Source organism: Chelonoidis abingdonii, chromosome 1, assembly GCF_003597395.2.
Source record: "Chelonoidis abingdonii isolate Lonesome George chromosome 1, CheloAbing_2.0, whole genome shotgun sequence".
Lineage (NCBI taxonomy): Eukaryota > Metazoa > Chordata > Testudines > Testudinidae > Chelonoidis > Chelonoidis abingdonii.
Window position 1 is genome coordinate 126,112,184 of NC_133769.1, and position 23,993 is coordinate 126,136,176.

General features: G+C 37.8%; 1 protein-coding gene across 7 annotated transcripts in view; it reads left to right on the forward strand.

Moving 5' to 3' along the window:
• The window catches only part of SOX5 (SRY-box transcription factor 5), an 881,700-nt gene that overhangs the window by 467,210 nt on the left and 390,497 nt on the right, over positions 1 to 23,993 (forward strand). For 5 of the 7 annotated variants that reach the window (XM_075069799.1, XM_075069812.1, XM_075069803.1 and 2 more), the window contains exon 1: positions 12,095 to 12,646. The exons of 1 other annotated variant lie outside the window; for it this stretch is intronic. In XM_075069799.1, coding sequence (XP_074925900.1) covers positions 12,555 to 12,646 — 92 coding nt within the window. In that variant the 5' untranslated portion in view covers positions 12,095 to 12,554. Of the gene's footprint in view, positions 1 to 12,094; positions 12,647 to 13,296; positions 13,399 to 23,993 lie in introns of those variants that run through there. One more of the 7 variants, XM_075069806.1, reaches the window with a different exon arrangement.

Genomic DNA, 23,993 nt, shown 5'->3' on the forward strand with positions numbered 1-23,993 from the left:
GAGAGCTGAGGAAGCGTTGTTCCAGGTCAGCCATAAAAATATTGGCGTATTGTGGGGCCATGCGGGTGCCCATAGCAGTGCCACTGATCTGGAGATATATATTGTCATCAAATTTGAAATAGTTGTGTGTGAGTATAAAGGCACAGGGCTCAGTAGCCAGTTGTGCTGTGGCATCATCATCATTGACTACCTCAGAATTCATTGGATAAGTTTCCTCTGTGATATTCTCACATGTGAAATCCCTGCCTGGACTTTGAGCCACATTATTCTCAGGAAAGGTCAGTAGCTATGTTCAAACACATGGGAGATGGACTGGCCAAACAGGACCAGATGCTCAAATGCGCTTAAGACTTTGCTTGTGTTCCTTGAACAGATATGAAAGACAGAGTTTTGATATGTGCTTCCCCCTCTCCCTTGGCTTGTACATGGTCCTGTATACTGCCTGTAACGGTTAACATGCTCTTCTTTTTTATCATCTCAGAGCATCTTTACAGACACTGAGAGCAGTGCAGCATTCTCATTCATTCATTGCCTGCCCATGGCTTGTTCCTCCATTTAGCCCAGTCTGGTCAGGTCCCTGCATGTCCCTAGTCCATGGTCAGCCTCTGGATAGGATTGACCTTGGTTGTGTTTGCATTGTTAACCTGCATAGGACGTATAATGTCTTTTGTTCTTATTTATTAGAGTCATTAAAATGTTCTTAGTAAATTATGGACTGTATTTTCAGCAAATCAAAATCCTCAGGTTGCTAATGAGGATTCAGCCCTTGGCACCATGTCACTAATTACTTTTACATAATCCTGAAATAACAACACAAGGAAAACACATCAACAAAAAGAGACAAATCAAACTATTGTTTTAAACATCAGAAATGGGAAGTGCTGTTTCTTAAGAGAAGTGAGTGACAAAGTTTGCATGAAGTACGGACCTATATGAGAATGTACAAGAGAATAGTCCTATAGCTTTGGCTGGGGTCCAGTCAGAGGTAAGCAAATGGAGGTGGTAATTCTCTTTGACAGGCATTCTTTAGAAATTAGGATGTGCTTTAATCTCAATGGTCTGTGAGCGTACTTCTCAATCCGGGCAATGATTTTTGTCAGCCAGGCTTTGATATATCCTTTTCGATTCACCTATATTTTTACTTGCTTGAAGCCCACCCTTAAAGCTTTACAGTGGGACCATGATCCTTCTAAAATACTAGGTGACAGGATTAAACTGTCACTGGAGGTAGTTAGCCCTGCTTCTGTATTGGCCAGAGGGGATGCTGCAGAGTAGCCTCAGGTATGCTAAGTCTCCATTTCTCTGCACCTTACATAAAATGGTAGCATTTTACATCCACTTTGCACAAGGTATAGTGCTACTCCCTCAAGGACCCTCAGCACCCTACCTCAGCAATGTTCCCAACCTCTAGCTGTCTCCTGAAATGAGAGGCTAAGATCAAGCGATGAACTTGCATGGAACAAGCAATAAACACAAGTGACCAATCCTACATTTATTCTAGATGCTGAATTTTCTGGTTTGGGTCTGTAAGAAGAATTGCTAAAGGTCCCTCTTCAAAACAAGCCTTAGATTTCCATCAAATATATCCCTTCTTCCCTCCCATATTTGGCCATGGCTGAGACCACACAGTACCAAATCTCAATCCCATCATTACCAATGGAAGTATTGTTGCTGTTCACTTCAACAGAACCAGGATCTGGCCCCTAATCACTTCACACACTCCAGTAAAATTATCTACAGGACTTCACCAGAGCAGCATTCAAAAATTATTTCTGTACTCATAGGACCATGCTTTTGTAACTGAAACATTATTTTACCTACCCACTGATTGCTGTTTTTACTGCAGCAAGGCATAAAATAGCAAACTGTTTAGTGACCCCATTTAATATGTCTTTAATTTACTTTAGAATTATTGCTTAATTGACATTTTGTTCTTCCCAGTGAACTATATAAAAAATGTCTACACAATGCTTTTATGAAGAACACAAAGCAGTGGATGTAGTTTAGTGGACATTTAATTGTTTGTGGTGTGTGTGTGTGGGGGGGGGGAAATACATTCACTAAACAGTTTGTTCCTTTACACATGTCTATATTACTAAGGGTACCAATAGATGAACTGGGATGCTAATCTAGACAAATTACAGAAGCATAATCTTCAAAATCTTTATTTTGTTGAAACAATAATTTATTCAGTGACTGGCAAGTTAGTAAGTTCTTATATTTACACACAGTCGATACGATGAAAATCAGTGGATCATTTTTACAAAATATAACACATAGGAAAGATGGTTTTGCAGTGAAGGCACTGCACCTGGGAGTTCTGCTTTCAATTCCCACCTGTGCCACAGACTTTCTGTATGACTTTGGGCAAGTCACTTGATTGTTTTGTGTCTTAGTTTCCAAGTGTAAAATAGGGATAGTAATGCTTACTTTCTTCTTTGTCAGTCTTGTCCATCTAGATTATACACTCTTTGGGCCTAAGCAATCTTTTACTGCTCTAGGTGCAATTCTCCATTGCCTTGAACCTTTTGTAGTTATTTACACCAGTGCAAAGTGAGAGTAAATGCTACTATTCTAATTTGGAAGTGTTTTGCATCCTCTTTTTACTGACTTTTCAGTAATGTAAATGACTATACAAGGTGCAGGGCAATAAGGTTTGTATGGTGCCTGACACAATAGGGCTCCAGTTGTGATTAGTTGCAGAAGTCTCTGGCACTACTGTACTACAATAATAAACAGTCACATCAGCACTTAAATGCAATCATTACTTGGGTGGAAATTGCGCAGCTGCCAATTGCCCGTCATGGGGATTGGGAATTTTGATCAAAGACACAAGAATGAACTTTGCCATTATGAATCTTCAATAGCTGCACAAAGCAGACAGAATTTACGTTTTATGGTCTTGTCCAAAACACACCTGCACTGTAAGTAATATGGACCTCAGTCTACCTCAGAGGGTCAACAGATTGAGTTAACCCTTATGGCTTCTTAGCTTGTGATCCTTGGGGGCTTGCTGCAGGTGTTAGAAATAGGAAAATATAGTGGAAAAGACAATCAGATTGGAGATGTAAATATCAGAACATGGTGGGATTTACCACTTAGCACTGCCAAGCCCCCTATTTAGCTAATAGCTGCAGTAGGACATGGTGAAGTTTAACAGAGAAGTGACATGAATGTGGTGGTGAAGCCTAGAAGATTCTAATGAGAAATGTTCATAAAAGGCCTGATGCAAAGCCTGTTAATGGCAGTGGAAAGACTCCTGTTAATCTGGAGGGGCTTTGGATCAGGCCCTAAAAGTATTTTTTACTTTTATAGATATGTAAAACTTACATTGTTGGAGTCTGTATGGGTTTGGTGACTAGATACAAAGCCTTCCCTCTCCAATCACCAGTCGAAATACAGCCCAGACCCAAGATGAATCAAAAGTCATTTTCTTCAGATGGGAGTTCGGTTGCCTATATGAAATGAGTTAATGGCCAGTGTTGAGTACATTAAAGATAGGTGCTTATATCGTATAAAAGTGATAGGAATTGGCACTAAGTAGCACCCCTGTTGGCATTCTCATCTGAGAGGCCAAGTATTGAATGGGGATGGTGGCTAAACAGCTTTGTCCCTCAAGAAGCAATCGTTTCACATCAAGATTGAGGCTCTTTGGAATAGTTTAGGGAAGCTTGGATAAGTTAACCTTTAGATAAAGATAAGTTTAACCCTTAAATCTGGATAGATGTATAATAACCCTTTTAGTCTTCTGCCAATGTGGTACCTCTCACAAGAACAAACTTCACTCAGAAAACAAGAAAACAAACAAACACAAAATGTTGAAATCCAACTGGTTTCCGCTTCAGCTTGCAATTTAGTCGGTTTTTAAGTAGTTTCAGATACTACACATATCCAGGAGTTCACCTGTTGGTTTTAGAATAACTTCTTTATTTTTTAAATGTTTTTCTCTGAAACTTTTTCTGTCTGAAAAACTAACACAGACAACCCTGCTAACTGACTATGTAGACGAACCACTGAAACAGATTGTACACAGTGATCTCATTATACAAGGTAAAGAAACTAAAATATCACTTTCCCACATTTCCAGCATTTATAATATATGGGATTACTTTTAACAGTAGTTAATTTAGAAAAACAAATGCAGGGAGAAGTGTAATTTCAAGGTGATTAGATCCCTGTAAGGAGCTGGTGGCTGAGGTATGTTGTATATTTTCAAATGGCTTTGGCAAGTTTAATTTATGCTAGTTACTTTTAAGGGGCAAATTACTCAGTCAAATGGAATTGCTGGAGAAACTCACTTGTTTGGACAAGGTCCTTGTATTTTTCTCCACTCTCTCTACCCTCTTTTTCTGTTTTATTTGCTTTTACCCTCCTTTTCTGAGGCACCTCTGGGAACATTTATTCCCATGTCTATATGTCCTCTAGAGGATAATACCTGGATCATTCACAGCTAAGCTCCCGTGCTTGCTTTTACAAGGGCAGAATGGACTAGTGATGGACGAACCACAAAAGGATCTGAGGTTTGGTTTGGATAAGTATTGAAAAGTTTAGATTGGGCTGGAGGTTTCTTGAGAGCAGGTTCCGTCATGAAAAAACAGGTAAAAAACAAGAGTCATGTCATGATAGGGGTCTACTACAGACCACCTAACCAGGAAGAAGAGGTAGATGAGGCGGCTTTTTTGAAACAACTAACAAAATCATGCAAAGCACAGGACTTGGTGGCGATGTGGGACTTCAAGTAACCAGACATCTGTTGGGAAAATAACACAGCAGGGTGCAGATTATCCAACAAGTTCTTGGAATGTATTGGAGACAATTTGGAGCCAAAACAGGAAAGAACAAGTTAAAAATTATTTAGAAAAGTTAGATGTCTTCAAGTTGCCAGTGCCTGATGAAATACATCATAGAATACTCAAGAAGCTGACTCAAGAAATATCTGAGCCATTAGCAATTATCTTTGAAAAGTCATGGAAGACAGAAGAGTTTCCAAAGGACTGGAAAAGGAGCAAATATAGTGCCCATCTATAAAAATATAGTGCCCATGAATAAGGACAACCTGGGGAATTATAGACGGGTCAGCTAAATTTCAGTACCTGGTAAAATAACAGAGCAAATAATTAAGCAATCAGTTTGCAAACGTAGAAAATGATAAGGTGATAAATAACAGCATGGATTTGTTCAGAACAAATCATATCAAACCAACCTAATAGCTGTCTTTGACAGTGTAATAAGCCTTGTGGATGTGGGGAAGTGGTAGATGTGGTATATCTTGATTTTGATAAGGCTTTGATACTATCTTGCATGACCTTCTCATAAACAAACTAGGGAAATACAATCTACGTGGAGCTACTGTAAGGTGGGCACATAACTGGCTGGAAAACCATTGACTGCTAACATCTCTCTGGAGTTCTCGGTCAAGCTGGAAGGACATACCAAGTGGGGTCCTATTTAAATAATGGTATTGAGAGTACACTTATACCGTTTGTGGATGATACCAAGGTAGGAGGGATTGCAAGTGCTTTGAAGGATAGGATTAAAATTCAAAATGATCTGCACAAACTGGAGAAATGGTCTGAAGTAAATAAGATGAAATTCAATAAGGACAAATGTAAAGTACTCTACTTAGAAAGGAATAATCAACTACACACATACAAAATGGGAAATGACTGCCTAGGAGAGAGTACTGCAAAAAGGGATCTGGGAGTCATAGTGGATCACAAGATCAATATGAGTCAACAGTGTAATGCTATTACAAAAAAAGCAAACATAATTTTGGAATGTATTAGCGGGAGTGTTGTAAGCAAGACACGAGAAGTAATTCTTCCGCTCTACTCCATGCTGATTAGACCTCAGCTGGAGTATTGTGTTCAGTTCTGGGTACTACACTTTAGGAAAAAATGTGAACAAATTGAAGAAAGTCCAAAGAAGAGCAACAAAAATTAAAGGTCTAGAAAACATGACCTATGAAGGAAGATTAAAAAAATTGGGTTTGTTTAGTCTGGTGAAGAAAAGACAGGGCGGGGACATGATAACAGTTTACAAGTGCATAAACTGTTGCTGTTACAGGGAGGAGGGAGAAAAATTGTTCTCATTAACCTCTGAGGATAGGACAAGAAGCAATGGGCTTAAATTGCAGCAAGGTCGGTTTAGGTTGGACATTAGGAAAAACTTCCTGTCAGGGTAGTTAAGCGTTGGAATAAATTGCCTAGGGAGGTAGTGGAATCTCCATTGTGGGAAGGTTTTAAGAACAGGTTAGACAAACACCTGTCAGAAATGGTACAGATAAAACTTAGTCCTGCTTTGATGCAGGGGACTGGACTAGATGACCTCTCAAGGTCCCTTCCAGTCCTATGATTCTATGAAATTTCCATTATTTCTTGGTTCCAGTTGAGCTAGACACTTTCTAATTGATGTTTTCCCTCTGAGCCTGGACAGAAACTGAGTGTGCAGAGCTGGGCTAAATGAAAAATAATTACTAGAAAGTTCAACAAAATGTTTTGAGACCCTCAATAAAGTTTATATTTCAGTTTTGGATGAAGATTCAGATTTAGTGAAAACTCACTGGTTTGTTCTTTCTCCGTAAGTGTAGTACCCTTTCTTTCTTCTACAGTTTTGCATGGGTGATAGACAACCCTGCTGAAATGCTGGGTAAATGGCTCACAAATGATGGCTTCATTTGTTACCAATGCAACTGAGATGGTTTTCTTTTTCTTAGAGAATTTGCATTAAATTTGAAAAACTGTAAACATGAAAATAATTTCAATACTCCTCCCACCCATTCACGTTTTGCTGTATTCCATTCAGCACTTGGTTTCTCCAACACTACACAAGCCTGATTCAGCATTTATGTATTTTCAAACAGAATAAATCCATTATATTACTAAGAGTTAACTTCTACCTTTACATAGGTACTTAATTCCCATTTATGGAAATGGCAGTTAGGCATGCACTTCGGAGGGAAAAATCTATTCCTAAATAGATGATCCCATCTATATTGTAGCTTAATATTCTCATCTTACAAATTAAGCATTCACTGGTTGCAAAATATTCCAAGTAGAAAATTGTGTCAACCTCACCTCATTCTCATCCCCTGCTCCCCCCGCAAAAAAAAAAAAAAAAAAAAAAATCTGGATAGAAATGTGAAAGATCCAGATTTAAAACTGTAGATCCATAGGGTTTAATCCTAGCAAAGAAAACCTGTTTATAATCTGTTGAGTTTCTTATATTTGCTTTGAGAATTTTCCAGTAGATCATTTTATGGAACATCTTACATTTCCTTGGACTTGTAGATTTCTATTACAACTTTCAGTGGAAAAAACCAAAAACTGGAAAGCTCACTTTTTTCCAGCACTTTGCTTCACTTACTGCATTGTAGTATCTGCCAAAGACACAAATCTGAAGTGTTATCATTTGATAATTTTAGGAACATTTTTGTTCAAGTCAAGGATTTTCTTTTCTTCAATACGCTTGTGTACAAATATATGGAACACATGTAGCTCACATTCCCCCAGTTTACAAGTGTTGTGGTACTTATAACCTGTATAATATATGATTTTCTTATATGGATGTTTATATTTTATATATCTTCCTTTTTTCCTCAGTCATTTATCCATATTATCTCCTATTACCCTTATGTTGTTTGTGTGTGTGGGATAGTGAATGAGGCAAAAGCCCCTGGAAGAGGAAGGATAATTTTGTGGTTAAGGCACTGGTTTGGGTCTTGGGTGATCGCCTGTGTGATTTTTTTTGGAAAGTCACTTAAGTCAGATTCTCAGTTTGTGTAAACTGGTGAAGCTCTCTTGACAATAGCTATGCCAGTTTACAGCAGTTGAGGATTTGACCCTTAATCACTCTGTGCTATAGTTCCCCATCTGTAAGATGGTTATAAATTACATTTTTCTGCCTCTCAGGGATGTGTTGAGGATAATTTCATTAGTTTATAAGGTGACCATGTCCTGTCTTGATGGGGGCCATATAAGTACCTAAGGGTTTCAAGTGTGGTTGGCTTAACTTTGCTCCCATTGATATCAATAGGAACATTGCAATTGACTTCAGTGAAAGCAGAGTTAGACCACTGTTGCCTGTTTTTGAAAATCCTGCTCTTGTTGCAGTTCTACTTGTGAATTACTTCCTAATGAACACTGCATTATTTTTCAGTTCTGTGTCATTGTTTTATATATTTTGTCCTTGAAATCTTCCAGAATTATCCATATTTTAGTCTGTCTAAATCTATGTTGTCCATCTATCCTTCCACTATGTCTGGTGATATCCTAGTGATAAATTTCAGAACCATACAAATTTAAATTTATCATTCACCTTTGACTGCCTCTATTACACTCTGTCTATAGATCCATTTTTGGTGAGACTACTTGTTACATTTCAAACCTCTGGGTTCCTTTCAATGGCCACCCAGTTTAAAAACAAAACAAAATGAAGAAACAAACAAAGCAGTTGGCCTACAAATGTTTGTTTCTTTCCTCCATAAGTATGCTGGTCTGAGATATTAGATGGGCAATGTTCAGGTCTGTACCAGTTGACAGATATAAGGTCCAATATAATGTGAAACAGCATAGCTAGGAATGAGAATGTTCTATTGTTGGAGAAGAGCAGGGAATTTCCCAGCTCCTCTGGTTTCTGATGGGATATACAACACTTGTTTTGTGGTGTGGCAGCTATTGAGATATGAGGGCTTAAAACTGTGACAGTATGATTTGTGGAAAAGAGTATTCAGTTAATTTTTCAGAGATTTCTTAAATTAATTATTCAGAATTTTTTCTTTCCTCCTTTTGATTCCAGTTGGGCACATAATTAAGACAAACCTGGCTTGACAGGTGGAGGGACATAAAGATAGCAATGGTAACATTTCTGCTTCTTTCTAGACCATGCTTCTCTTCCTCTCGGTGAACCAGGAGAGGTTTCTCAGTGGATCTGGAGAAACTGAAGAGGCAGGAATCAAGATCTCAATGAGGCTAGGAAAAGAGATTGCACTTATCAGGGAAACTTATCGTAACTAGGAATAAAAGGGAGCTAGGGAGTGAGGACCAGGTAAGGCAGAGGCATTCAAGTAAATGGTCTCCAACTCTTCTTTCTCCCTACTTGCCAGTCTGTGCCCTGGTCAGTTGTCTCTCAGGCTTTCCCACGGAGCAGCTTCTTGCTGCCTACCTCTTCTTCTGGCTCTTTCGCTTTTCCTGGTCTGTCCAAGGTCCTGCTCCATGCTCAGTGAGAAGGAAGGAGCAGAAGAGCATTGAGAAATGGGAGAGCAGAGCTCGGGAAGCAGCAAAGTAAGGCCAAGGAGCACGAAAAGGACCAATTAAAGAGGAGCCACCCACATTTGACAAGTACTTGTAGGGGCTGTCAAGCAGTCTAGAGTGGTTCATGACCGTGAATGTCAGCCTCGGGACAGACTGTTAAGAAGCATGGCACAAACTCCAAACTGGTTGTGTGTTCTATACTGTACCTAGATTTCACTAACCCAGTATCAAGTGTGAACTTCTCAAGCACTACAACAGCCTTAACGTGGAGTCACAGATAGTTCCCTGGGGTATTCTGGTCTATCTTGCCACCTAGACAAGTTTGTCCCTTATATAAAAAATCACAACATTATTCAGGTTATTCCCAGTCCCAAAAGGCCAGTCACTTACCCTGGTCAATTTTACCACACATCTCTCACCAAAGACAACACTTGTAGCTGAACCTATAATTGACTAAAGATTTACTAACTAAGAAAAAGAAATGAGAGTTATTTACAAAATTAAAGCAAGTAAACATACAGACACCAATGAGTTAGTCTTAAGTTTCAAAAGGCCATAAAAGCTACTGCAATATGCAAGGTTTCTGTGTCCTTTAAGGCTAACCTAAGCTAAGCAGCTTCGGGATCCCTTGCTTACGCTTAGAATTATTGCCCTCTCCAAATTCCAAGCAGCACGGTGATACAGTTTCTTCTGGTCAGCCATTTTTATTCCCTTCCGCTAGAGTTCAAATTGATGGAGCAAGTGTTGGCGCCTGTCTTCTCTTCATGTGTATGTGGCAGGGGGCGATCAACAAGGTCTTTATCCTTTGATGGTTCATTTGGTTTCAGTGTGCTTTCTTGTGTGCAGGACCAGCACTTTATGCTAATTAATGCCTCTTTCCTGTTTTTTGGTGAGTTATATAATTACAGAAGTTTACAATGCAAACACTCAGTATGACTTCATACCTTGGACAACAAATGTTATATGTGTGATCAATACATGCAGCTTCCTAGGAGTATTTCATCAAGTCTAAACACGTTCTTATCAATTTAACATCTATTTTAACAATGCTAACACACAGGTGAGTCAGAATGGTTTCCAGCTGTGCATTTATCAGTGTTCAGTGAGTTCTAGGGGCCTTGCCATGAGCTGGCACCTGCTCTGCCAGCATCACAGGGGCTGAACTATCTTTTAACCATTTTAACAAAGCAGTTGACTCTAGTGCTATTGTAGGTGAAACACTATGGAAATTTGCAGATGTGCAAGATGGGAAACATGAATTTCTAAAACAAAACAGTTGGTATGAAGCTGTTTCCCCATCAGCTGAGGCACTATTATTGCTTGATTAAAGCAGGGGACTGGGAGTCAGGATCCTGAGTTCTCATCCTAATGCAGCCAGTGACTAGTTGTGTGAGCTTGGCCTACTTACTTAACCTCTCTGTACTTCTGCTTCCTCATTTAAAGCCAAATTCTCATCCTTTATTCATACTGAGTAGCACCTTACTCTACACAGAGTCCTGCTGATTTTGGTGGGTCTCCCTGTGGAGTATATTACTGTTCAACAGAACTAAGGGTATCAGAAGGAAGCATAATTATATTTATTTACTACAATGGAGTAATGTGAGACAATTAAAATGGCTTGAGATCCTCAGATGAAATGCAAAGTGTTTGGGGTTATTTTTCCCCATCTGCTGCTGCCCCTCTATTAAAGTCTGTTTCATAGTTATCCTAGAAGGGTTAGCTACTAAAAAACAAACCAAAAATCTTGTACATATTAACTAGATTTGTCAGTTTATTGTGAATGAACCTGTATGGAAAATATTATCTGCCAGGGGCTACTCAAGGAAACCAGTTTACCCTGCCCCATAGTGAGGAGCCATTAGATCTACCTTATGCCAGAAGATGACAAATTCTATGTGACTGCTCTGAATGCTGCAGTATGTATGATGCAGATTTGAGACAGTCTTGGTTAAAACTCTTTTCTGTACTATACTGAAGGTGCCTTTGCAAATTTAGCTGCAGTGTTTTGCTCCCACAAGTGACATAATGCTCATTTGGGAAGATACGTGTAACTCACAAGGGTTTGTTACTACTCCTGACTAAAGCCGCATCTCAGACTCAGGCTGATAAAGCCTTGATACTACACCATAGTGTATACCCTCTGTGTGTGTGTGTATGTGTGTGTGCATGCGTGTGTACAGTTTTACAATATACACAGAAAGTTTAAAAGACCACATTATTTTAAAAGGACATAAAGAAGTAAACTTATTGACTTATTGTCTGTCTGCCTGTTGTGGGGGGTAGTGGGAAGTGAGGAAGGGAATGGACCTAATCAAACTGCTGAGGGGTTAAAACCTTGTGGCTTTGAAAGGCCCTTAAAGTTGTACAGCTGCAAAATTAAAAAAACAACAACAACAACAAAACTCCCAGCCAATCCTAACTGGGAGGGGAAGCTGGAAGGAAAGGAATAGAGGTTTGAGTGCAACCATGCTGTGTGTGTAAAAGAACAGAGACTCTGGCTTTTTTATTTATTTATTTTTTAAAGTGAGTTCAGTGCCAGCCTGGACATTGGCCGTGCAGACTGTTGAGCCATTGTCTGCTCCATTTCCAGAATAGCCCCCAGTTAATCACGTCGGCTTTGAAGGGAATTTCCTCGTGGAATTCTCCACACAAAATCTAATCAACTGACCTGCCCTCTCGACAATAGAAGGCTTCCCCCATTCCCTCCCCCCCACTTCCTTATTGGGGCGGGCTCTGTAATGTAGCCTTTTGTGCAGAATGAACCCTCCCAGTAGGAGTGGATAGCTGGTCTCTCTTTCTCTCCCTCTCTCTGTCTCCGTGTGTGTATGATGTGGAGCATTCACACCGTCTTCTATGTGTGTGAATGTATGCGTGTGCGTTACTATTTGACCAGATGCTGCAGTGCACTGGCCAGTCACTGTCTCTGCATGTGTGTGTGTGTAAGTGTGTGTGCGCGCGCGCCTCTGTCATTTCATGTCAAAGGTCCATTACCTGATTACCTTCCTCGTCTGCCAGATTTTTATCTAGATAATTGGAACTGCTATGAAGGCTGTGCTCTGCCAGCCAGCTTAGATTTTCTAAAACCATAGTTTGTCCACCTTGTTATCTGTGGCTGTCTGGGCAGAGGAAATTAAAGAGATCCACAGCTAAGGGATTCCTTTGACTTGCTCAGAGAGAAGGTTTTAAAAAAAAACAAAAAACCCAGAGGACAGACTGAAAGTTTATTGTTGTTTTTGTGCTCTGTGTGTGTATGTTGTTTTGGCATGTGGATACCTTTCCCACTTCACACACCAGAGCTGTTTGATGGAGTTTGGAGCTGAGGAAACTTTGGTTTTGTTGCCAGGACGGTTCGCAGCACTTTGTGGCAAGCAAGAGCTAACAGTGAGACCGACAGAGTGAGTGACAAGTTGTTTACAGGTTTCCTTGAAGGGGCCTCTGCTATATTTCAATCTGTCAAAGTTGCTTTTCTTCCCTCAGAACAATGCCTGATTGTTTTTTGTTGTTTTTTTTTCCCCAAAGAGGGAGAGGGAGAGAGAGACTTTAAAAGGGGGGGGGGAGGGGACGAGAGAGGAATGGAAATTCTTTGAGTACAAATGCCTTTGGTTACATTTTTATGTGCCTAATCTTTTCTTCTGTATTTCAACTCCGAAGGAGTTGATAACAGCTTCAGTTTAATCAGGCTGCTCTTGTTTTATCTTCTTTCCTCACTGATCTGCCTCAGCACAGGGATTCACTCCTGGTTTACAGGTTTTGGGTTTTCTTCTTTTCTTTTTATGGACGTTAAATGAGTTGACGTCTCCCATTTTGTGGTGACTGGAGGACAGAATTAAAAGGAAAGGACAGGCACCCTGAGGTTGTCTAGTGCTTTGCAGCCGCAGCATGCTGCTCCGCTGTGGGGGGAGTTTTATAAACAGTGTCTACTGCTAAGCGTGCTACCCCTTTAAGAGACTGGTCAAGGAGTCCTAGTTCAGAGAGGGGGGTGGGAGAGAGAGAGAACGAGAGAGAGAGAGAAAATCAATTGGTTTAGAAGGTTTGGACTCACTTGACAGGTTCAGTTGGAGGCGATCATAGGTGGCTGCTGTGACAAAGGGAAATTGTGCTTTTCCAGCATGCTAACTGACCCTGATTTACCTCAGGAGTTTGAAAGGTGAGTGGTGTGTGTGTGTGTGTGTGTGTGAGAGAGAGAGAGAGAGAGAGAGAAAGAGAAAGTATAACTCCCTTTTTGCAGCAGTATCTGTGTCAGTGGTGAGATGCTCCCCAAAAGAATGCTCGGTGGAGAAGCTTTACCTTTGCAATTCAGATTACATGTCAGTTTGCTGATCATTTGGTGGTGGTGGTTGTTGTTGCCTGAACCAGATTGAAGGGATGTGCAAAGTCCTTTAAAATTGCTTCACCAGTGATGCTTTTCTGGTGGTGGTTAGATCCCTAATGGGGATATTAATGAACGTTGTCATGATCTATCTCTCTCTTGCTCTCTCCCACACTCCTTCTCTGAGCCACGGTACTAAAATATGGCAGGCAATATTTGATGCAAAATGCCCTAATTTTTAGGATCTCTCTCTCTCTCTCTTCAAGAAGTGATTTCTGGGGTGATAGAGAAGGTGTCTGGTTATGGGTGAAACCATAGATTTAACTTCCAATCTAATTCTTCCCTAAAACTTTGGAAGGCGCTCTTTAAAGCACATGACCTTTTGTTGATCTAACAGAAGTTATTATTTTTAGTCAAGTTAACATCACAACATTTTGTCAATTGATCAGCTCTTAAGTATCTTTAAACAAAAAAAAAGGAAACTTGAATCTAAGTTTTAGCCAGCATCTCTTTCACTGAGTGTCAAAAGCAGAATTTTGATTTGTGACCTATTTATTTCCCTCCCCCCTCTTGCTAAAGTAGGAGCCTTGTACATTTGGAATTAAGTTTTTTGCTATCCCTGGCAGTGGCTTGTAACCTCCAGAGCTTAATACTTATTTCCCTTAAATCTGCCTCTTCTAAACTGTGTTTTGAAGCCTCCTCTCATACATTCGTACACACTTTCATTGAAGATCCAATATCCTTCCTCTCCAGCTTAATTTTTAAATATTATAAATAGGCTGTTGTTTTCCTTTAACAAAGAATTCAAACTTTTCATTTAGTAAACAAAAGAATGCTAGGATGCATGTTACTTAGGCTTTTTTTTTTTCCGTGAAAGCTACCTTCTGTATAAACATTTGGTTGTATCTGACTATGCAATGCAGGCTAGGTGCTAGACCAGCTGGTTAAAAATATGCTAAGTCAAGATGTTCATCGCTCAAACTACTGAATATGATAGTAAAAGGCACAGAAAGAAAGGAAGATGAAAACATTTTAAGTAGGCAGAAAAACATGCATGCAGTGAAAGGACAGGAAAGAATGCTGGGATTAAAATAAAGAAGAAAAATAAAAATAGAAGAATATGAATTAAGTAGGAAATTCAAAAAAGCAAGAACTATTTTAACACTTTCTGTCTCTTTTTGTGACTAAAACACTTTCTTACCAGAAAACGGCACTAGAATTGTTGAACTACTTAAAAGATTTTATTTAATACAATTCATTTGTCAGCTCTATTTAAAATACTTGAAATTTTTCTTTAGTTTCTTCTTCTTGTGATAGAAGAGTAAAGATTGCTTTTGCTCATATGTACTATATTAAGTTAGCTAGAGTACCTGGGAAACTATTACTGTTTATAGTGATGAACCCTGAGCTAATATAGTAATAAACAGATTTCTCTTGCACACGCAGTCAGTGGTTAAAAGTATTCCATATACTTCACCAAGGCAGAAATTTGTCAGGAAGCTATTATATTGTTCTTTGAACTTTGTGATGAATAGAATACATGTAAGTCTATTAAACAGATATAGTCTTTTCATTTTTTTATTGATGGACTTTTTTTTCCCTTTTACCTCCCATTACATGACTTTTTCTTCTTCATTTTGAACCTAACTTTTTTCATAGTAGTAAAACTAATTTTTCCCTAATCTGTCTCAAGGCATACATTTCATTTTTTAGAGCTCAGAGATCTGCTTTTTTTAAAAATTCTATTTAAATAATCAATAAACTGTTATTCTTTTGGCTATGCAGATTTCAAGGAATAAAGATAAGTAATATAAAAGAAACCTCGCAACATATGATTTTTTTTACCATTTTTCCTCTGCAGTTGGAATTAGTAATACAAACAAATATCTCTGTTAATCATTACCATTTGTTTACATTGTATATGTGTGTTTGGCTATAGTTACACACACACGCACACACAACAGATACTGTCCATGTAGTGTATTTATATTTACCAAAAGACAGGCATAAGAACATACATACACACGCGCGCACACACACAGAGAGTTCACATGCATATCCATGTACCATATATAGGAGGCTGCTTCTTGAGCAGTTATATTCTCAACAAGTACAATACTTTGAGTGTGTTTTCTCCACACTCTGGGGTCCCACCTGTCACATCCACATGGTCAGCTTCTGTTTTGTTACTAACATGCACAAGCCCTATAAAACTGATTGTATAATAGATTACAAGAAGGTAAAGATTCAACATGTAGAGCTGTTTGCTGTTTAGTTCTCAGAGTGCGTATGTTCTGCAGAAGAGTTATTCTTCTTTCGCTGTCACCATTGCCCTTAGGAGAATTGTTCATGTTTCATTGTACCCTAGTAACTATAAGCAGTTTAGAAACGTTAAAGTGTCACCCCCAGTTTCTAATGAATCGAGGGGTTAGAACAAAGGAGACTTCTCTTGTTTATCATGGACATTTCTGATACACACTAGGAATGAAAATGGTCCACAGTGTCAGGCGAATAAACAAGCATTAATTAATTCAGCAGCAGTAGTAACATGCACTAGGTTTTGTAAATTAGCACGTACAATTTATAAATTCCTTAAGTGTTAGGGTTTTTGGTTTCTCCTGAGAAGTTCCTTGCACCTCTTTATTTTTATTTATGGAGGTTCCATTTTATAATCGAAAGGATCATCAGAAAGCACAAACTGAGGAGGAGAATGCTTGCAGAAAAAAATGTATGGAGAAATTTATAACTGGAATCTGTCTACTTATTAGGGAGTAAATGACTGCTGGGATGTACTTTTTGGTGCACCTGTGGCACTTAGAATCCACATCAAATTATTCAGAAGAATAGCCTTGATCTTTTAAAATCACATAAAGTTTGTTGAAAACAGAAGGTAAACCCACAATAGAAGGTTTGAGATCCCTGAGAAATAAAGCAAGTGTAGCTAGAACTATTACAAACAGTACTGAAATTTGCAGAATGATTAAGAGCTCAAAAATGCCCAGCATAAAGTTTTAATGTCCTAATAAAATCTAGTAAATGAAAAATAAAGTAACCTCTTAACAGTGTCCCTTGTGTATGATATTCTTAAATCAACGTTAAATACTGCATATTTACATTTTTCTGTAGTCTTTGAGAGTGACTAAACTAGGCATCATGACAGAGTGACGTCTTTTTGTAGATTCAAGGTAAAGAAGTGTGTGGTGTTTGTTGAAGAAGGAAGGGTAAGTTAATATTTCCTCAGGAAGAAAAGAAGACAAAAGGTAGAGAAAGAATAAAAGGGTGCTTGCTCTAGAAATTACATGAGTAGATAGACAGTTTGTAGAAAAGGAAGGGCTCAAGGGTGTAAATGTAAGTCTCTACTGAGGGGAGAAAACACTTAGTTGCTATGCTGCAAGAGACATTTCAGACTCCCACTAAATTTATTTTGGTGTCGTACCAGCACTGTTAAATGGAGAAATCATTTTCCTAAATGGAAACTTTGTATATTTCATAAGTGCTTTTATGAACCGTTACGCTGAAAGTCTTCACCTTAAACTATTTGTGCTGAGAGTTTTTATAAAAAACAAACAAACCCAGAATGTCTCATTCTCATAAAATCTACCTGTAGAAATAAAAAGAATGTTATGCTTTGATTTAAAAAAAAAGTTTGAGATTTTACCAGTATTGAACTGGATGTCACTTACGTTCCCCTGATTTATTTTCAAAAAATGATTTTCCTGTTTGTTTGTTTGTTTATTTAGGTGTAAGGGTCTGGGAGGAGAGGAATGATTGAACTCAAATGGAAAGTTTCAGATAACAATTTTTGTCCGAATAAAATTAGATTGTTTTTATATTTCTGTGATAGGACTAAAGAAATAATACATTTCCAGAATGTTCATTAAAGTTCTTTACTGATTTCATTTGTTGTGCTTATGCTTTATGGGGAAGAAGTTGACTGTAACTGATTATAGACTTTAACATCTCAATAATTTACAAGTTGTTTGAATAACTAACTACGCTTAGAATGCAGATTTACATATGAGGGGACTGACAAGCGACACATCAAATTGAACAGTTCATACTGTTGTGTTTTTTGGTTCAAGACTTCGGCATTACCGAATTCTGGGTGGCTGTCTCCTCATCTGTATTCAAAGAGTTACTTAATGCGCGCGCACACACACACACTCACTCCACCGCCACCAAGCATGTTGCGATGCTTATGTGCATAGTTTGTTTTATTGGTACCTTTATATGTGATAAGAACTGTTTTTCTTCCTCTTGTTATCCAGAGACCTTAAACACAATAAGCATATGAAGTATTTACTATTTCTTAGGGAGCCTTTAACTAGCATCCGTAGCTATATCTCATGAGAGGCATATTAAAAGACATAATGATAACGTGTCGTATTACTTAGCCACAATGCTGTTTGGTAGGATAGACATAAATTTCTGTTAGATATAATGATACATACACAAATATATATTTAAGAAAAATAATATCATCCACAGGTAAAACCTTAATTTCTTTGCATGCATTTCTTACTATATATTTTTTAAGCCATCTATTTACAATGTTGTGTAGGGCACTTACCTACATGCATGTCAAATGTCTCCGCTTTCAGAACTAAGTTGCAAAAATGAGACTGACATTCTCTTGGCTATTTTTTTTTAATCGTTTGTTGTTCAGTCATGATTTAAACATAATTAATCAATAAGTGGAAGAAGAAAGAAACTATGTTGTCATGTTTTACCTGTACACAATACAACTATGCAGTGCCTGTGAATACCTGACACCGTAGTCAAGTGAAAAGAAGAGTTCACAGCAATTAGTCAATAACGGTAGTACTTCTTTGATTATAAGGATTTTGTTTAACAAACAGCATATCTAGAAGCAGGGATTTAAAAAAAAATGTTTTTAGATCTGGTTTTATTTGGTGTATCACTGAAACACCATATAAACTCCTGTTCATTTCTTAAATATAGAAAAGTTAAAATTGAATTAGAAAGAGAACAAACTCCAGTCGGATCATTAGATTAAGTAATATGAAAATCTTTTCCCCTCTACAATATTTAAAAAAAAATATATTTATTACTTTAACTTTCTGGTTTGGGTGATTAACCGTTGCTAGGTATCTTGAGCACCATACCTGACATGAGCTTATATCAGTGAGTCTTTGTCACCATTTCATAGATATACCTGACAAAATTACTGGTTGAAGTGGGAGATTATGGATTTCTCACCCACCCTTTCATTCAGGGCTACCATTTTTTAATATTTATCGTCCTACATGTTTTATCTCCCCCCTCGTACTCTACAGAGATGCCTGTCATAGCATAAGTTTAATACATCTCACATTTCCTTTGGAGATCATGCAATACCTACTTTCAACCAGCCGCTAGGGGGGTACCTGAGAACAGTGTGCACTGCACCCTACACTGAAGAGAGTGAGTTTGTCACCTCTACAATGATCACAGCCTCTGTCAGCCCGAGAAGCAAGAGTCACTAAAAGTTGCTCCTGAGCCCATATGTTCTCTTGACAGTGTGAAGTTCTACACATACTAGTTGTTGAGAGAGACACCAAATTTAGACAAGATTTTGAAGAATTTTGGTGAGAGCTGCTTGCAGGGACCTTTGTATATTAAAATAATGTAAGGTCTGAATGGAATTGTGATATAGAAAGAGGTAATTAATATAAAAAGTATATATTTCTGAAGGTTGGTGGGTTAAAAAAAAAAGGACCTGAATTGAGTTCTGACTGTTAGAATCATCTTAATCTGTACTTCAGTGGAGTTGCCCAGGTGTGTTGTGTTTTTTTTTGTTTAGTTTGTTTTTTTGTGATGGCTTTTTTGTTAGTTTTTTTTATTTTTTGAGAAACTTGTCAACATTTTCCTCTTTGCTTTAGTTTTTGGCATATATGACATTTTTGGACATCATGACCTTTTGTCACTTTGCTTGAGAGCTATTAATTTTCTGGAAGGTGATGTAATCATTTTATATTTGTAAAACATGGGAGAATTACAATTCATACAGAGAGTTTCATGGCTCATTTTAGAAGTTTGAAATTGGCATTGGACTTGCCTCCCTGAAAAGTATATTGTGAGGATTAATTAGGTAATATTTATAAATCAATTTGTACATAAAAAGCTTGATATGCTAAATTTAAATAAAAACATTTTAAAAAATTGACCTACAGGATTCCAGATTCTCTGTGTTAATTTTTTTTAAAGGGAACAAATGCTCATTGATATCTATAATAATTACACTCTTAGTTTGTAATGTACATCTGCTTTTGCGTTTCCTGAAAGTTCATATTGATTTTATTTATTGTTTGGTTTTCTAGCAAGTGAGTATCTGTATGATTTAAGTGATGCTATTTATTCTAAAGATATCATAAAATGCTATGTGTGCTAATTATTTTGTGTGTTTAAATTTAAGACTTTTTACTAAATATCTTTTTCCATTCTTCGTGCCTTGAACTGAAATGCTTTTGAGCAAAAAATAAGCGTAGTAAATAGATATTTTTGGTTTCCTTGTCAGAAGAATCAGAGTTCCTTATTAGTGGTGATAAAGTTTGCACGTGCATGTATGTATGTATGTATTTGCATAGTTAAGATTGTTATCTATATCTAGTATAATTTCTAACTAGGAAATGTAAAGGAGAACCTGTAGGATTTTTCATCCTCATTGTCTCTTTGGTGCTGAGTGCATACATGCATTAGTTTATTGGAGTTAAGAAGATGAGAGTAAACTACTGTACCATAGTTCATTCATTAACTGCACAGGATTTTTCATACTGCATAGATAAAAATAATCTGGCTAATAGCAACTAGGGCTACTTGCCAGTGCCCACACAATAGATAGAGTAAGAGCAACAGTATAAGGAGAAGTTGCTGGCTGTAAACCAATGACACTTTTCTGCAAGCTCTCGTATTTCATTGTTTGAAGGTCTTTGGGAGATAACTATGTTTTTAAAAGTAACTATGGTGAAAATATGAAGGCAAGATTAAAAACGGTTTGTGTTTCTATTATATATTACTTCAATAGGTCATGTCACTTGGTTGCATTAGGTTTATGTTCTATTTACCCTAAAAAGACACGGCTGTGGCTGGATGTGATGTGGCAAAATGCATCGCAGTGTGAAAGGCCGGAATTTTAAATAAATAAATAAAATCCATAGTGTGTTAGATTAATGTCAATTTTAGGGTATTCACTATCTCAACAGAGGGGCCATGTAAAGAATGGGCACGGAACTTAAAGTGCCCTCTCACCCTTAGAGGTGGTCTGACTATGTCAGGCTTGAGGCACTTTGGCGGAGTTGTGTCAGGGGAAGCTTGGCTTGCATTAGCACTGCCCATGCTTTATTTGTCCTGCGGCTACAGAGAAGACTTCTGTTTTTCAGAGCTATCAACCTGGCAGTTTCATTAAAATCACTTTTAAAAAAAAAAAACCCTGGACATATTTTTTTCTAAAAACTTTTGTAAAGTTTGTATTTGTGGTATTTTCTCCCCTAAATTTTAATTACACACTCAGGGGCTCTGTGGGGCACAAGTACTCTTAGTGTGTTTGATAGAGCTGGGCGGGGGCCTTCCAGCTTTGGCACTTCTGTTACAAACTGGTGTAATTTTGCTGGATTGTCTTTACATGGTACATGCTCATTCCTCTACTGGTGTGAAACATTAAAACCCAAGCACGATAAACTAAATAAAACATGAAATAAAGTGTTTTGCATAAGATGCCATACAAACTAAAGGGCAAAACACTGCTCTTAGGTATGCCTTATAAATCTCTCATGCACATTCTGCGCTTGTATTATTGTTGTTTGTTTGTTTGTTTGTTTGTATTGCAATAGCACTCATGGATCAGAGCCCCACTAGGGACTGTACCCTGAAGAATGTACTGAGTGCTCAGAACTTTTACTAATATCAATGTCTTTTGCATGAGACAGAATCATACTGTAGATAAGGGATCCATGATATGGATCATGAATGAGAATTCAGCCTTAAAGTCATACTGTGGAATTCATATAGAGAATCTACACACTGGTTATATGTTCACATGTGTACTTGCAAAAATGCAGATTTGTGTCTGTGAATGACTGTTTGGCAGGCACAAATGTATGTTTGTGCTGGTACAGTAGGGCATGCATATACATTTGTAGGTCTATTTCCTCAACCCACAGTAACGTAGCAGGATTGATTAAACTGTGTCTTCCTAGCCTTTAAAAAAATAAAGTATAGCTATAGACACTGATTTATTGTGGATAATAGATCTTGTGTAGTGCCTTTCATTTTAGGAACTCAAAACATTAATGAATTAATTTTCAATACTTCCATGATGTCTAGCAATAAAATATCACTGTTATCCCCAACCTACACATGGGGAAACTTAGGAATGAAGTTGCAAAGTTATTGGCATATCTGAGAAAAGAGGCCAGCGATACTGCCTGCTAGTCCTCTGCTTTAACCTCAAAACCATTCTTCCCCTTCTTAAGATCCTGAGAACTATAAATTATAGATTTCTAGCAGTCCAATTACTGTTTCATCTTGCTAGAATGAGACCTTTAGAAATATAATATTTAAATTACTTAAATATGTAAAACAAGGGCTCTGGAATATAATTAATAGCATTAAGTGTCCAAGAATATTTACAGCTTTAGATATGCTTTGATAGAGGGGAAAAATACCATCTCTAACATCTCCAATTTTCTGAGCACGTGTCCAAAATAATTCCCTATCTGCAGGCAAATTTTGAGAACTGAATATAGGTAGCAGAACATGCAGTGTTTAAGCAGTAAATTAAGAGTGTATATGTAACTTACAGTCAAGTAAAGGACTCATCTTGGAGAACAATTACACTCTCCAGCCACAGGTACGAAAGCTGTCGTACGTTTTACAATCTTAGGATCACATACTAGGGGACTACAGGAAAAATATTCTTTACACAGATTGTAATTAATGTGAGGAATGACTTTCCAAAGGCAGCAATATAAGCAGCCACTGTAAGCAAACTAAGTAACTTAAAAGCAGAAACCAAGTTACAGGGTACAAAATATATTGTGGTTCTCACCCATCCAAATATTTGATATCTGCTTTTTCAAATGTGTAACAAAGACCCAAAGTGAAGGATGTGACAGAAGCTTGTTAAAAGATAGGAGCTGTTTTCTTACCATGTAAGAAATTTTCCATAACCTCTCTTTCAATATTTTGTATTTCCGGTGGCAATAATTTTCAGGAATACACTGCAGTATAGGACTGGATCAGTGAACGATGGTGGTAGATTTGGCTTTAATCTGTGCTGTATCATTCTCTCACAAAATACAGTTGAAAACAATGGATACAAACTCCAGAGTCTTTGGATTCGAGCTGTTTAGCTTCTAAATGTTATTCCTGGGTGAGTGAGCTGTCTTGTTTAAGGACCTCTATAAAAGGGTCTCCTTGCAAGATAACCCTAAAAATAACAGATTCTGTGATGTTCCAAGGGTCCACCCATGCAAAGCTCATTGTAGGATAGGGCCAGTAAAGCCAACATTTTCCAAAGTAGTCATTAATTTTAAGTGTTTTGGCCCCTTGAGCATCCATAATCACTGGTCACTTCTGAAAATATAGGCCTTAATTAACTAAGCCTCTTATCACCCCTCCAAGCCAGGCCTGCATTACTGCACCCGTTTTAGAGATGGGTAAAACGAGGTGGAATGATAAAGTGACTTATCAAAGATCACGGTGAAATCCTGGCCCCGCTGAAGCCAGGATCCCATCAACATTGTGAGACATTTCTATAGGAACTATCATCTGCTAATCTCAAAGTGCTTTAGAAATATTAGCTTTTTAAGCTTCACAAACAGCTGTGTTCGTCAGATAGAAGGTGATGATGATAGTAGTGATAACAAGAGCATTAACAATAATGTTATATTTGTATTCCAGTAGTGCCTAAATGCCCCATTGTGCTAGGCACTGTATAAGGATTATTATTTATTTGTGTTGTGATGGATCCTAGGAGCCTTCATCTCAGGCCAGAACCCCACTGTTCCTTTCACTATATTGTTGTTGTGATTCATAATAATAAACAAGCCATTTTATTAATGAGTTAACTGAGACAAGTTAAATGACTTGCCCAAAGTTACACAATATATGAATGGCAGACTTAGGAATCAATTCTTGAAGTGGTCTGCTGCTCTATAACAAAACCAAACTTCTCCAGACCCATAGAATTGATCTAAACATCTCTGTATAGCTGGGGAGGTTAAATAAAATACGTTATTTTATAATGAGATTATAAAAAAAGAAAGGCAAAGTTTTATCAATGTAGGTTACCCAAACTCCCGATTGATACTGTTACTGCAATGATTGATTGTGAAGATAAATTATGTTGCTATCAATATGTTGTGATGGAGGCTGATATGGAAACCGATATAAGGGCAGCTGTTTTTTGTTTGTTTGTTTGTTTTTTTAAGAAA